This window comes from Diabrotica virgifera, chromosome 1, assembly GCF_917563875.1.
Source record: "Diabrotica virgifera virgifera chromosome 1, PGI_DIABVI_V3a".
Lineage (NCBI taxonomy): Eukaryota > Metazoa > Arthropoda > Insecta > Coleoptera > Chrysomelidae > Diabrotica > Diabrotica virgifera.
In genome coordinates this window covers 170,215,868-170,231,800 of record NC_065443.1, presented here as the reverse complement: position 1 = coordinate 170,231,800, position 15,933 = coordinate 170,215,868, and the positions used below count along the sequence as shown (strand labels likewise).

The window sequence follows — 15,933 nt, the reverse complement described above, 5'->3', positions numbered from 1 at the left end:
AGTTGGCCGACACCAGCAGAAAGTACAGGTAATATTTGTAATGTTATTCAAAATATAATCGGTATTTACTTAGGTAATTTGTAAATTCTGAGAAGTCTATAAATCTTAAATATCCGGATAATGATACCTGCAGCTATAAATAACGCCCATTATGTTTATGGGTACAACAACAAAGGAGCTTAACAGCAAAATATTTACTTTCACATTTTATTTTAATGGATGTTGATGTTACTAATATATACCTTATTTTTAAATGGGGTAGAGTAAATTCCCATCAAAATATGCATTTATATGCTCTTAAATCTCCAAATATGCAAGGCATATGCATTTATGAAAAACATGAGAAATATGCAGCATATATATGCATATGCATTTTGCATATAATCCAGTCTTTACTTATAACCCATTAAATAAAGTAGTTTAAACATGGCGCAGTCAAACAGCTAGTTGGGTTACAGTTTACAGTCGAAAAGCTAAATTTATAGCAACTTGTACACGAGGTACCATACATAACCTACAATGGCAGTGATGGGAATAAATGTAAAATTACCACCAGATTTTGACCTGCAGGATCAAAATGCTGCAAGCGAATGGAAGTTCTGGAAGACTAGTTTCGAAGATTATTTACTAGCAACGGGACAAGACCAGTCAGCAGATAAAATGAAAATGTCAATTTTAAGAAATATAATTGGGGCTGAGTCTGCCAAAATTATGTCCACATTCGAGATCCCAGAAGCCGAAAATAACAAGTATGACTTGATGATATCACTAATCGATAAGTATGTTAATCCAAGGATGAATGAATCATTTGAAAGATACAATTTTATCATGAGGGTCCAGAAAGAAGGAGAGTCGTTTGAGCAGTTTCTTACTAGTTGTAGACATTTGATTCGAACATGTAATTATAATGAAATTGATCCAGAACAAACAGCCGAAGATAAAGCTCTGAGAGACAAAATATTAATGGGCATCAGAGATCCAGTTACTAGAGAAGCTCTATTGAGAGTGGACAAACTTACCCTACAAAAAGCCATCGAATTTTGTAGAACTAGTGAACAAAGTAAGAACCAAAATTTGAAATTTCATACCGAAAGAAAAGATGTAGACATAGGAGAAGTTCGTAAAGATAGGTACCAGGGCCATAGAAATTATAATAACTCTAGAAGTAAAGCGAATACCAATGAAAAATTCAAGTGTAAAAGATGTCAATCAACTCATGGGGCCAGAGAATGTCCAGCGTATGGAAAGAAATGTAAGAAATGTGGGCTTTTAAACCATTTTGCAAAGTCGTGTAGAGTGAAGAATATTGATGTCATAGATGAAGATAGCAGTGATGGATCAGCTGATAGTTTTGTAGGAAATGTCAATAAAGTATACCAAAATGTAAGTAGTCAAAATATTTGGGATGAAATTATAGAAATTGAAAACAAGAGAATTAAAGTAAAACTTGACACAGGTGCAGATGTAAGTATAATTCCATTAAAAATTTTTAAGAAAATTGATAAACAATTTAAAATTAGGGATAATCATTATGTACTGAAAGGGTTTGAGGGTACTCAGGCTAAAACAATGGGTGTCGTAAATTTATTTTGTAAACATAAAAATAAGTATGTTTACGAGGATTTTACAATTATTAATGGGGCAACTCGAGTTCTTTTAAGTGGTAAATTATGTATTGATTTGGGGTTAGTTAAACGAATCAACAATATTGAGAGTTGTGGTACTTTAGAATTAGCAGAAAGGGATAAATTTATAAACCTTAACCCTGAAGTTTTTAGAGGTCATGGTAAATTTTGTGGTAAACATAGGATCACTACAGTAGACAATTTTGAGCCAGTAAGTTACCCACCTGTAAATGTACCTGTCGCAATTAGAGATAATTTAAAAAATGAATTAGATAGGTTGACAAAAAGAGGGGCAATTGTCAAAGTTAACGAAATTGACCCCAGAGCAAGCATAAACCGCATTGTTATTGTGGAAAAGCAAAATGGTAAGTTACGTTTATGCTTAGACCCATTAGATCTAAACAAACAAATAGTCCGCAAACCAAGAGTAGTACATAAATTGGAAGATGTTTGTGCACAAATGATAGGTAAAAAGATATTTTCTGTATTTGATCTCTCTGAAGGGTATCATCATTTAGAACTTGACGAGACATCATCATGGAAATGCTGTTTTGCAACTTCTTATGGAATTTTCAGATATAAAGTATTGCCATATGGATTATCAAATTCCCAAGATCTGTTTCAAGAAGTAGTAGAAGATAAATTTAAAGGTATAGAGAATTTATTGATTTGTCATGATGATATGATTGTTATGGGAACAACAAAAGAAGAACATGATACAACTGTTAAAAAAGTGTTAGAAAGGGCTAAAGAAGTAGGAGCAAAGTTTAATGGGGACAAATTTCAATATTGTCAAGAAGAGGTCAGATTTATGGGTCAAGTTTTTTCACATAAAGGGATGCAAATAGATCCTGACAGAGTGGAATCACTTTGTAAACTTGAAAAACCAAATAGTAAAGTAGAATTACAAAGAATTTTGGGCGCATTTAATTACGTTAGACGGTACATTCCGAACATGGCTGAACATATTCAACCTCTTTGTCAATTACTTAAAAATAATGTAGAATGGGTGTGGCTCCCGTCACATCAAAAATGTTTTGATAATTTAAAGAACATAATTTGTAAATCACCAGCGTTAGTCCCTTATGATCCTAATCAAAAAATTATTTTACAATGTGATGCATCTAAAAATGGTTTAGGTGTTTGTATGTTCCAGAAATATGATTCTATTTTAAAATTAGTAGCTTGTGCATCACGAAATATGAATGATAGTGAAATAAATTATAGTCAGACTGAGAAGGAACTATTGGCAATTTATTATGCTACTCAAAAATTTCACAATTTTATTTATAATTTTGATGTTGACGTTCAATCAGATCACAAACCTATAATCTCCATTATGAAGAAGCCAATTTCCAAAATTGGATCAGTTAGACTCCAACGTTTAAGGCTTAAACTTCTCAAGTACAGATTAAATGTATATTTTGTTCCTGGGAAAGACATACATTTTGCTGATATGCTATCTAGGTCCAGTTTAAATATAGAGACACATGACCCAGAAATGTTTGAAATGGTCCACTCAGTGAGTAAACATTTACCTATGAGCCAGGAAAAGCAATCTGAGTTAAGACTAGCTACTAGCCAGGATGAGGCATTAGCAGTAATTTTTGATTTTTATTATAATGGGTGGCCAAAAGAAAAAAATGTTCCTCAAGTGTGTAAAAAGTACTATGGTATAAGAGATTCACTGTATTTTGAAGCTGGCATCGCATTTATTGATGACAAAATAATTATTCCGAAAAAACTTAGGCTTGACATGATAAAATTGCTTCACAAAGGCCATATAGGAGTCAGTAAAACTATAAACAAAGCCAGGAGTATATATTATTGGCCAGGACTTAATGATGATGTGACAAACTATATAAAAAAATGCAGGATATGTGAGAAATACAGACCAAATAATTTTAAAGAACCAATGATGCCTTATGACATTCCCAGACTAAGATTCAATAAAGTTGGTACAGACATTTTAGAGTATGGTTCAAAAGCATATTTAGTAATTGTAGACTATTTTTCGCATTGGTTGGACATTTCAATATTAAAAGATAAAACCTCCAGTTCAGTAATCAACTCATTTCAAGATACTTTTAGTAGATTTGGATATCCAGAAATTTTAATTGCAGATAATCTACCATTTACTTCGGTAAAATGTAAAAATTATTATAGAGAAAAAGACATTACAATTATGACATGCACTCCACATTACCACCAGAGTAATGGACTTGCAGAAAAAGCAGTCAATATAAGCAAACAAATTTTAAGAAAGAGTAATGAGGAAAATGTTGATTTTAGAGATTTGGTGATGGAATATAATAATACCTGCATAATAAATCTTGATGCATCTCCAGCTCAAATTTTACAGAGCAGGATCCTGAGAGGACAATTACCAACTACAGCTAATAAATTAGAACCTACAATCCAGAAACAAGTATATAAGAATTTATGCAAAGAAAAAGAGAAATTACAAGTACGTTATGATAAGACAGCACGAAGAAAACCAGTAGAGTTTAGAAAGGGAGATAGGGTAGTAATAAGAAGTTCAAAAGATAATTATTGGCGTAAAGCAATTGTGTTAGAAAAGGCCAATGAACCTAGATCATATTGGGTGAAAAAAGAAGATAACAATAAAATTATTAGACGGAATTCACACCAAATGAAACATTCATACACCACAACACTTGAAAAAGAACTCATTTTAGAACCCGAGTTGTACCCTGATATTCAGTCACAAAGTGTTCATAAAGATACCACTCACATTAACGTAAATGATAGTGTTAATAAAACCATTAGTTGCCCAAGCCCAAATGTAAAATCAGTACCTACATTGAGTCATAAAGTCAACCCAAATATTGAGACTTCTAACAGTTATAAGACGAGAGTTGGTCGTAATATAAAGACCCCTTATAGATATCGATCTTAGGGGGAAGGTGTTTAATATATATAGCTGTGTAACAGCGTAGCAAGGGGCTGCGTGCTAGACATGACATGGCTAACTTCAAGCCAGTCAACATGGTTGTCACTTGTATGATTTATTGTATGTAAGATGTTTAGTAAGTTTTATAAAAATATATAAGTTTACTCAATACTATGATTGTTTGACTTATAACCCATTAAATAAAGTAGTTTAAACAGAGTTTAATAAATGAGTTACTGATATTTTAAGTCTGATCATTGTAATTAGTAGTAACAATTTAAAATTATTTACGTAATATTCCTTTTTACAACTTATTGTAATAACTCAAGCTTCAATAAACTGTTCTTTTCTATATTCGTTTGGGTCAAAACATCAATAATCTATATCTCAGAATATTACTTAGAGTTGTTTTTAATAAATAAAACCCAACATACAACTTTAATGATGAAAGTTTAATCAAATATCAATCCCACAATACATAAATTATCAATCCAAAGAAGCGACAAGATAAATTCAAATTCAAAATACAAGTGAAGTTAGACCTTTCTTCACATTTTTGACACGTTATGTCAAAATAAAGGAAGTTTTATTAAAATAAAGGTGTCCTCTAATTTTCCTTAAATACAGGCGGCCTGTATTTTATTAAAAGACAAAAATAAAAGACGCAATACTGCGCATGCTTATATGTCAAAATAAAGGATCTTTTATTACAGGTCGACTTAAAAGACGTTGGCAATAGAGAGTTATTAGAGAGATATCGAAACCCCATTTAACATCGTCCTTTAATAAAAGATCCTTTATTTTGACATATACGCAAGCGCAGTATCACATCCTTTATTTTTGTCCTGTAATAAAATACAGGCCGCCTGTATTTAAGGAAAAATAAAGGACAAAAATCTTTTAATAAAGGATCCTGTATTTTGACGTAACGTGTCAAAAATGTGACATATTTGTCAAATTATGTGAAGAAACAAGAAAAGAAAGTCGTCTAACTTCACTTCTATTTATGTTTTTATCACATCTGGATATTTTTGATCTAAGTTGAAGTTTTATTTATTAAAAAGAACTCCAACTCCTAAATAAAGGAATAACAGTTTATTCTCAGATATAGATTATTAATGTTTTGACCCAAATCAATATAAAAAAGAATATTTAAGACCATTGAGTTATTAGAAAAAGTTTGTAAACAGGAATTTAAATATAATTTTTGTAAATAATTTTAGTGTTTAATAATTACCTACAATAATCAGACATAGAATTTCTTTACAACTCATTTAAACTCCAGACATTTTTGTATATAAATAAATATTTTTATTACAGATATATAAGATGTACCTACCTAATTTCAATTAATTTGAATGCACAAGTATCATACTTGAGACATTGTGGAAAAGTTTAGGATTTGTTCAAATTCTGCATTCAAAGGTAGAGTTCAATTCAACAGATATATAACATAAATGGTATTAAAATATAAACGGGTTCATACAATAAAACAAAGATTTAAGTGGTTTAAATATTTATTTTTGAAATTTTTTATCCTTGATGTATTAGAATCTATATCGTTTTGAACCAAAAGTATTACACTTTCGTGCCATCAGCTTTTGTTTATTTAAATATACTGTCAAAATAATTCATCCACCATAAAGCTAATTCATCTATTATTTTTGTCCTTTAAAACACAGTTTTGGGCTATGTCGGCTCCATCTTTGTTGCCGAGCCACAAATCTTCGAGGGTACAAGGATAGTTTCTGCATGTAAGAAGATGTTCCATATTCTGTATTTTTCCATAGTCACAGTTCACATCAGCTTGGTCTATTTTCCTCCATTTTATAATGTTTGATTTTACTGGAGCGACCCCTGGTCTTATCCTATTTATAGTTTTCCGTGTTTTAAAGTCTAGGTCTAGAGATTGTCTGGTTCATTGAACCTAGGGAAGAGGAAAATACTCATCCTGCACTGTTCCAAGGAAGCTTTTCCTGGATTTTAGTCGCTTTTGTGGCGTTCAAGCTTTGTATAGGGCATTCCACTCATCCACAATCTGTTTAATTTTCTATATGTGCTCTGCAACGCATCTGTGTATCAACGGTTCTACAAAACCCGTTAAAACAAATTGTTCATACATTTTTGCTAGTTGTGGAAGTCCTTTTAACGGAAAGTGATATAACATATTTTAAAGGATACGTAAAATCAAACATTAATATGTATTTATAAATTTATTAAAAAACTGCTAATAATAAAATACTTAACATCAGACACCAATATTAAACTATATATATACTATACCTATTTATTTATAACTTTACTAGCAAACTGCAGTCCAATAAAAATAAAATTATCAACATTAACCATTTAAACTTGCCTTAAATTGCGAATAATTTTACCACAAACAAACACACACAAAATGTAGTTGCACTAGATTTGCTCCTGTTTGAAAATGTACTGCCACAGCATGTTCGATTTGGCGAATGGATTTAGTGTCGGCAGTCATAAATATAAACCCAAATAAACAACAAAGCTTGTTCGATTAAATCGCACCACCTTCATATTTGTTAGTGCAAATTTCAATGAAACTGTAAAACTAGTAAAACTGAACAAGCTCATATTATTCTTTAAATATAACTTGCATCTTATTTCACATATTAATATTGGAAATCTTCTCTTCAAAATACAAAATGTTCTTTCAATAACAGCTCTTGAAGCAATTTGTGATTAATTACACAGCACTTCAACTGCTCCCTAACAGATACATTGTCCATAAATTCTCCATTTCGTATACCCATAATATGCAAAAGTATTTAACAACTCCTTAACTCCCTTATAACATAGTATTTCTAATTTCACTTTCATGTTGTACTATGGTTTAAGTATTATGGGTTATGTTGTTCTTTAAATGACAAAATAATTAAATTCAACGTTTTACTCTTTTCAATGATCTTATTCTTAATTGTCTTGTTCTTACTCTTATTTTAATTTTTATCTCTATAATAAGGTCTTATTCACTCTTCTATGGTCTTATTTATACGAGATTACGATTACAAATAGAATTTTATTTATAGGTTATAAGGTTATTTTTATATTTACAAAAATATTTAATGTCATTTGTCAAAATAAAAGATCCCTTAAAACTGCTTTTCGATAACTCTCATTACACATGTCCTGTATTTGTCCTTTATTAAAAGATCCTGTAATAAAGGAACTTTTAACTCCGAGTTTCGATATCTCTCTATTGCCAACGTCTTTTAAGTCGACCTGTAATAAAAGATCCTTTATTTTGACATATAAGCATGCGCAGTATTGCGTCTTTTATTTTTGTCTTTTAATAAAATACAGGCCGCCTGTATTTAAGGAAAATTAGAGGACACCTTTATTTTAATAAAAGTTCCTTTATTTTGACATAACGTGTCAAAAATGTGAAGAAAGGTCTAACTTCACTTGTATTTTGAATTTATCTTGTCGCTTCTTTGGATTGATAATTTATGTATTGTGGGATTGATATTTGATTAAACTTTCATCATTAAAGTTGTATGTTGGGTTTTATTTATTAAAAACAACTCTAAGTAATATTCTGAGATATAGATTATTGATGTTTTGACCCAAACGAATATAGAAAAGAACATTTTATTGAAGCTTGAGTTATTACAAGAAGTTGTAAAAAGGAATATTATGTAAATAATTTTAAATTGTTACTAATTACAATGATCAGACTTAAAATATCAGTAACTCATTTATTAAACTCAATATATTTTACATTTTTCTATAGAAATAAATATTTATTGAAGATATAAGAGATTGAAGATATGATCAATAAATTTTAATGAAAGTTAGGATTTGTTAAAATTCTAGATTCAAAATAGAGTTCTATTCAACAGATATATAACAACAGGTTAACAAAATAAAACAAAGGTTCAAGTATTTATTTTTGAAAATTTAATCTTTTATAGATTAGAATCTATAAAGTTTTTAATCAAAAGTATTAATACACTTTCATTTTCATGCCATCTTCTTCTTTTGGTTCTTATCCGTTTCGAATGTTGGAAATCATATAGCAATCGTAACCTTGCTAGCTGCGATTCGAAACAGTTCCATTGATATTCTCCCTCTATCAGGTCTTCGCTTACCTTTGACTGTACCTTGCAATATGTACTGCAGCAGGGAGTAACGGTGCTGATTTATCATATGTGTCCCAGATACTGCAGTTTTATGCGTTTAATGGTAAACACAATCTCCAATTCCTTCTTCATTCCTCCTTGTTCGTGATCCATTTCATGCCATCAGTATTTGTTTATTTAAACATTGCCAAAAAAATTAATAAAAACCAGCATAAAGCTTAATTCTTCTATTATCTTTTTGTATATCGGGAAGTTTATCTGACAGATTAGAGGTCTTTTTATTTTCAGATAACTAATTATTGGGAAGTTTATATAACAGTATCCTTAGTATCTGTCTTTTCAGCTCCGGATAACTAGTTAACGGGAAGTTTTTCTCTGTCAGATATCTATTAGTATCTAATCTGTCAGATAAACTTCCTGATAACTAGTTATCCAGAGGTGAAAAGAAAGAAAGAGGGCCATAATGGATAAAAGATCAAACGCCAATAGCATGTATGTATATATTTATAAATTTATTATTTAAAACCTGCTAATGATCATAAAGTACTTAAAATCAGTCACCAATATAATATTTATATTTATTTATAAATTTATTAACAAACTGCAGTCCAATAAAAATAAAATTAGTTTAAGTGCTAGCTTTAAATGTCGAACAATAATTTTAAACAAACACACACACAATCTAGTCGCATTAGATTAGCTCCTGGTTGAAAATGTACTGCCACAGCTTCTATATCAATATCAACAGCACGCTCATTTGCCAGTATTTCAACGTTTTCTCTATTATGTACTACTGCAATATGTAAAACTGAACAAGCTGATATTATTCTTTGAATAAAAGGTAACTTGCATCTCATTACATATGGTAAAATGGGAAATCTCTTCACAATACCAAATGTTCTTTCAATAACAATTCTTGAAGGGATTTGTGATGGATTATAAAAACACAACTTCTGTCTGAAAATTCTCGAATGGTGTCATTCGGTAGTTGTAGTTGAGGAATGGATATCCACTATTCCCTAATAATATATTCTCCAGAAATTCCCCATTACATATACCCATAATGCAAAAGTATTTAAAAACTCCTAAAATAGTATTTCCAATTTATTGCACTTCCATATTATTGAACGATGAGTATTATGGGATATATTATGTTGTTCTCTAAACATCTTTAAATGACAAAATAATTAAATTTAACGTTTTATTCTTCAATTATCTTATTTTAATTTATATCGACAAATGGAATTTTATAGGTTATTTTTATATTTACAAAAATATTTCATGTCATTTGTCAAAATAAAAGATTCTTTAACTGCGTTTGCAATACCACTCTTTTAGACCCGTCCTGTATTTGTCCTTTATTAAAGTATCCTGTAATAAAGGATCCTTTATTTGCCGGTGGCAATAACTCTCTAATAACTCTCTAATAGGTATTTAGTCCATTCCGAAGTTGTAGTTTGTTTTGACATTTCCGTTTTATTTAACCTAACCTATGTTTTGTGTTTTGTTGTTTGGTTGTATACAAGGAGTTGTATATAGGGCTTTTCATCGATTGTCATTTGTTTCGAGCTTCTGTCATGTGTCACATAATATTAATATATCTACGTCATACGTCTTTGGTTTGTATCATTAGGGAGTTTTTGTTGCTACGTAACGTACGCATCTCCGTATACGTAAAGCCACTAACGTGTCGTAGAGGATGAACGTTAAAATAGGTAGTTTTTGTGACTGCCTTAACGTAACGTAAAGCAAATCGTAAAGTAATTTTTAAATTCCGTTGACATTAAAAAAATAAAACAATGTTCACACAATATACAATTAATATACAAATGTAAAAAAAGATAAATGAATGATGAAATTGTATGGTTTTTATTGCTTCTATTTAAATATAAAAATATAATTTTTCCTTAGGTTAAAATTTTTTAATTTTTGTTTATACCTACTTTTTAGTTGTAAATTATTGTACCTACATCAGAATTCCAGTATAATGTAAATAGTTTGTTCATATTTATTTGAAAATTTTACAGAAATTAGGTCATTTATTTATCAAGTTATTAATTGTGGTGATCACAGTATTTCTTAAATTAATACAAGATTTAGATCCTTAGTCTCAGCATCCGTATGGCTTGCAAATTGTAGAAGCCTCGGAGGTGTAACCAGAGAAGGTTCCCATTGTTTTCATTCTGGTGGGATGTAGAATAGCATTATGTTGTTTTATGTGCCATTAGAGTGAAAACTTAGTCTTTTTTCTTAATACAAGATTTGTTTGTTTTGCTTTATTAATAGACAACTTGAAAGCAATAAAATTTTAAATCTATTATGAATTTCCAATTTCCAATTACAAACACAGAATAATTTTACTCAATTAGACTAAACCAATAACCAATATAACCTTAAATATTTATAAACGGGTAGTACGCTGATGAAATGTTCATTTGGTAGCCATTGGTAGGTAATCGCCAATCAGGCAAGATCCTCGTGTGTATTCGGTGACTTTCGTCTCGATAGGGATGCGTTCTCACGTACGTATCAGAGCGCTACTTTAGGTAATACGCATCGAGATACGGGAGTTCAACCATTAATGCGCAAGCGTATATGTCAAAAAGATGGGTTACGTTTACGTATTTGTGTGCACAAAAACTCCCTATCGGCACTACCAATAACGTATGATGTAGATATATTAATATTATGTGACACATGACAGCAGCTCGAAACAAATGACTGTGAATGAAAAGCCCTATTGAAATTGAATTGATTCTTGTTTCATTGAATTATTGAATATAGAGGAGTTGTTCTGAGTTGTATATTGAAATTGAATTGTTTCTTGTTTCATTGAATATAGAGGAGTTGTTCTGTTGCAAGTTGTTCTAGTTTTGTTGTTTTAAAATCTGAGAAAAACTATTTATAGATAATGGTGAACTTAAACAAGAAATGGGCATGCAGTTTGCTGATTACTTAATTGTGTACTCACAACACATAGGTACAGGCATTAGGCAAATACATACCATTTAGAGGATACTTCATTCAAATTGGAGGACTCTGCGATATTGGGCTTCCTTAAGGCCGCGTCTCACCATCAAATAATTTGATCAAACAGTTTGAGCAAACTCCGGAAGTACGTCAAAGTGACGTCACAATTGCAGTTTTTTGAAATTCTAAAAATCTGTGCTCTCACTATCAGTCTAGTTTGATCCAATTTTTTGTATTAAGTTGTCTAACTTGTTTGTACTTTATTTAAAATTAAAATTTTTCATTATTATCCACAATGAACACTCAGGATGTGACGTCACTAACTGTCACTTTCAGTTTGCTCAAACCAGTTTGATCAAATTATTTGATGGTGGGACGCGGCCTTTAATAGTTTACCAGACGTAGACACTGTCTTTTTCTTGGTAGAAAATGACACCTGTTTCACCCTTTCTGAATTTTCTCAAGTCTCATATTTGGATCAACGTGAAATTTGTTGGCTTTCACAGCTTTAATTTGATTAATGGCTGTCATTAAAATATCTTCACTGTTGCATTTTTGACCTAATGCAATTACTTACAGTGCTGAGCAGATAGTATCTTATGTAATTTCTATCTATCCCTCGGTTTTTGATTTGTGCGTAGGTGCTGAAGACTCCAGTTCTTCCCAAATATCACTGCTTGGAACTTAATTATTTAGTGTGACTCATGTAATACAAAGGTAGTAAATGTGCTGGCAAATATTTGATTGAATTAAAGATTTGATTGAATTTAATTTAATAAAATAATCAAGGCAAGTACATGAGTAGGTATGGTAGCATATTTTACATAGTATGTAGCTGACAAGATAACATACATTAACAGTTTCTCTGTAACAGTACATATTTTTGAGTTTGTTTTATTTTTAATTATCCATTTTTCAAATTCATCATTTCCTTCCACACTTTCAGTATCAAATTTATAATTTGTGGCTACAATTAATGGCAGTCAATCAATCAGTCCTTTTTCCTGAAAGCCACAAAAATGTTGACAAAATTAAATCAAAACATATTTACATTACAACAAACCTTTTGTTATCTGAATTAGTCTTTCCACTTGTTTATCTCGAGTGTAGTGTATCAAATGATGCATGCTTTTATCTAGTTGTTTCACCTTTTTCCTTCTAGATATGCATACTTAATAATACTGTGCATACTCTCCAAGTACATATTTGTATTTATTAGTAATTCCTTTCTATAACAGTAGAACCCGGACTTAGTATTCGAACTATAATTTTTACTCAGGTACTCATAAAATTTAACAGTACCAGAATCATTCTCCAGTTGGAAAATTCAACAAATCTTTTTAAAAGTTGTTAACTTCTAAAGTACTTTGTATAAATTTCAAGCACTTATATAAATACTTCCATTCTTTTTTCAACTACAGAAATTTTTGCTAGATTAGTTTTCCAGGCACAATCAATGTGCCAGGAACAAAATAATCTATTAGACACAGGCCCCATCACTGCTGTCCATCCGTTATAAAAAGTTTCCATTATATCTCTCATAAACATATCTGTAGTGATATTATTAGGTACCTAGTGCGGTTTTAATACAGTCAAAAAATATTTTAGAAATTGTAGTATTCATTCTATTCGAAATCATGTATGTCACAGCAACGCCTTCACCAAAGTCATCGCTAACCATCAAAGTGGTTAACTCAAAATTATATGGATTAGTTCCATAGGTACCATCAATACAAACAATTTTTTTTTGCAAATGTCATGACAGCATAACATTGTACATATATCATTCATAATGATAATGCAGAAATCTGAGCAATCTAAATTATGCTGACTATCCTCAGAGCCTTGAGGTCTGTAGTATAATACACTGGCTACACACTACGTTTTGCCTGAGACCATGTCTGCAGAGACTCATTTGCGCAGGTAAGAGCATAAGAGTAGCAAGACGGTATCACATGTAAGCCTCCAAGCGCCGCGCGCCGCCTGTACTCTCGTCAACATGCTGAAGATTTTACCTGTGCAGTTTTACTTGAAGTGTGGTCAGAGGTTCAGTCCAGCAAAAGTTTTCAAGGTGGACAGTCGAAATGAGTGATATAGAAGAATTGCTATTCTTAATTGAAGAGTTGTACAAATTTTTGAGCTGGCATGCATTATGGAAGGTGAAAAGTAGAGAATGAAGCATACACTTTAATGATTGAAAAATTAAAAGAGGCAATATTTTATTTTTATATTTTTAGTTCATTCTAAAATAGAGAATTCTTTTAAATCATATAAATTTCTTTTACAATTTTAGTATTTAATTTTCCAATATTGGGGTACTACTGCCAAAAAAAATTTATATACTTATAATAATAGAATATAATAATTAATCAACTTATGTATTTCTGCAAAGTTCTGACACTGTTTTCTTGTGGCATATTTAATGTAGTATTATATTCATATGGGATTGAGCCACTATTGTAGGTGTAAAGAAAATTGCATTTCTTAATTTACTACTGGTTGGTGTTTCAATTTCCACTCCGGAAGTCTTTCTACTCTCTACAAAAATTTAAGCAGAATTTTGGGCATGGATGCCAAATTTTTGTCGAAATAAAAGATGCTAATCGAATTTCTAACTGTCTAAGAAATTTCCTGCTATTTCTATTGTTGACACTTGACACACATATTTGTTGCATATTTGCGTTTGTGGAATAATCATATCTACCTGAAAAGGTATTTTGTAAGTTTCTATCAACTAAAAACCATGATTAATTTAAAAAAATTTCTTTATTAAACTATATCTACGTTCACAATATTTAGAACTTGAATTAAATTCTATAATTAAACTATATTATGAATTACACCATGGCTATTTTGTCATGGTACACTACCTTCATTATTGAAATACCATAAAAAAAGTTTATCCTTAGTTTGCTTGACGTCTCTGGAAATACTTATATAATGTTATCTCTGCATATCAATGAGATTAGAATCTTCTGTTCTTAAACCATTCCTATTGTCATCGTCTAAGCTTCCAATGGGAGTATAGGTTGAAGCATATTTACTTCTCAAAAAGTTATGGAGTACACAATATGTCATGACAATGATATATACAGTTTTTAGATTTAAATTAATAGTGGTATGGAAAATTCGAAATCTATTAGCTATAATACCAAAGGCATTTTCTACAACTCGCCTTGTTCTTGACAGGCGGTAATTGAATATTTTGCGTTCATTTGTTAATTCTCTTTGATTAAACGGTTTTAAGAAATGTGGCGCTAAGGCAAAAGCTTCAACACCAATAAACACATCACTAAGCATTTTATCTGAACCACTGAGGCGATCAAAGACTGGAATTTGTAATGTATTTTCTTTTAATTTGTTGTAAAATATTGTTTGCTCTATAACACCTCCATCACAAATTCTCCCATTCACACCAAATTCGTATATTATGAACTCATAATTAGCATTTACAACTGCCATCAAAACCATACTATGAAATCCTTTATAGTTATAAAAATAGGAACCTTGCCCATTTGGTGGAATACTCTGCACATATTTGCCGTCAACAGCACCGAAGCAATGGGGAAAGTTCAATCTTGCTTCAAATTCCTTTGCTATGTTTCCATTATTCTTGTGGCTTTGGAATCTAACAAAAATATTTTTTTAGGATTTCTCCGACACAGTTTCCAGTACAGAACTGCCACAGGAATCTCCAGTGGAGTTGCAACCGCTCTCACGGACGTCCACAAATCAAGTTACAAAACTATTACATGACTCTCTATTGGAGTTGCAACCGCAATTGGATAAAAGTGAAATTCGAATAATGCCAGAAATACTATAACCGTCCAAAGTGATAGTGTGAAATTAGAATCAAATGATTATGTATAAATCATATTGATAATAATTATAAATAGTAGCTGTATTTTTTAAATTAACAGATTTGATAAGTTATATTATTTTTCTACAGTTGGTATGTTTTAATAAATATATTTTAAGACTACTGACAGTATTGTTATTGGTACTTTGGATCTTTTATTTATAGTAGAGGATCCAATATAATGTCGATCTGCACCGATCTGTTTAATAATGGATTAAAATTATTGGATATGTAATTTAGTATGGTAACAATTATAAAAAACAAGGGGTGCCCGATATAATTTTGTTCTGAATATAATTAACATGCATACATACATACATAATCGAAAACCTCTTATACCCGAAGGTGTCGAGGTGTACAAGCTCTCTTAAATTTTTTTCTACAAATGTACACCACTCTTTTCTGTCTCTAGCTAGTTCCTTCGGCTCACTCTATGTCTTCCCTCTTTCTTTGAGA

General features: G+C 30.9%; 1 protein-coding gene across 2 annotated transcripts; it reads left to right on the top strand.

Moving 5' to 3' along the window:
- The first annotated feature begins 643 nt into the window (after positions 1-643).
- On the top strand, positions 644-15,540 carry LOC126878869 (uncharacterized). Of its 2 annotated transcripts, none has more exons than XM_050641760.1 (2): positions 644-1,383; positions 15,268-15,540. In XM_050641760.1, exons 1-2 carry the CDS (start codon positions 661-663, stop codon positions 15,439-15,441), a joined length of 897 nt encoding a protein of 298 aa, XP_050497717.1. In that variant the 5' UTR covers positions 644-660; the 3' UTR covers positions 15,442-15,540. The 2 variants fall into 2 exon arrangements, 1 of the variants encoding a protein (XP_050497717.1); XR_007695846.1 differs by lacking the exon at positions 644-1,383 and adding an exon at positions 11,396-11,628 and having other exon boundaries at positions 15,268-15,365.
- The last annotated feature ends 393 nt before the right edge of the window (positions 15,541-15,933 follow it).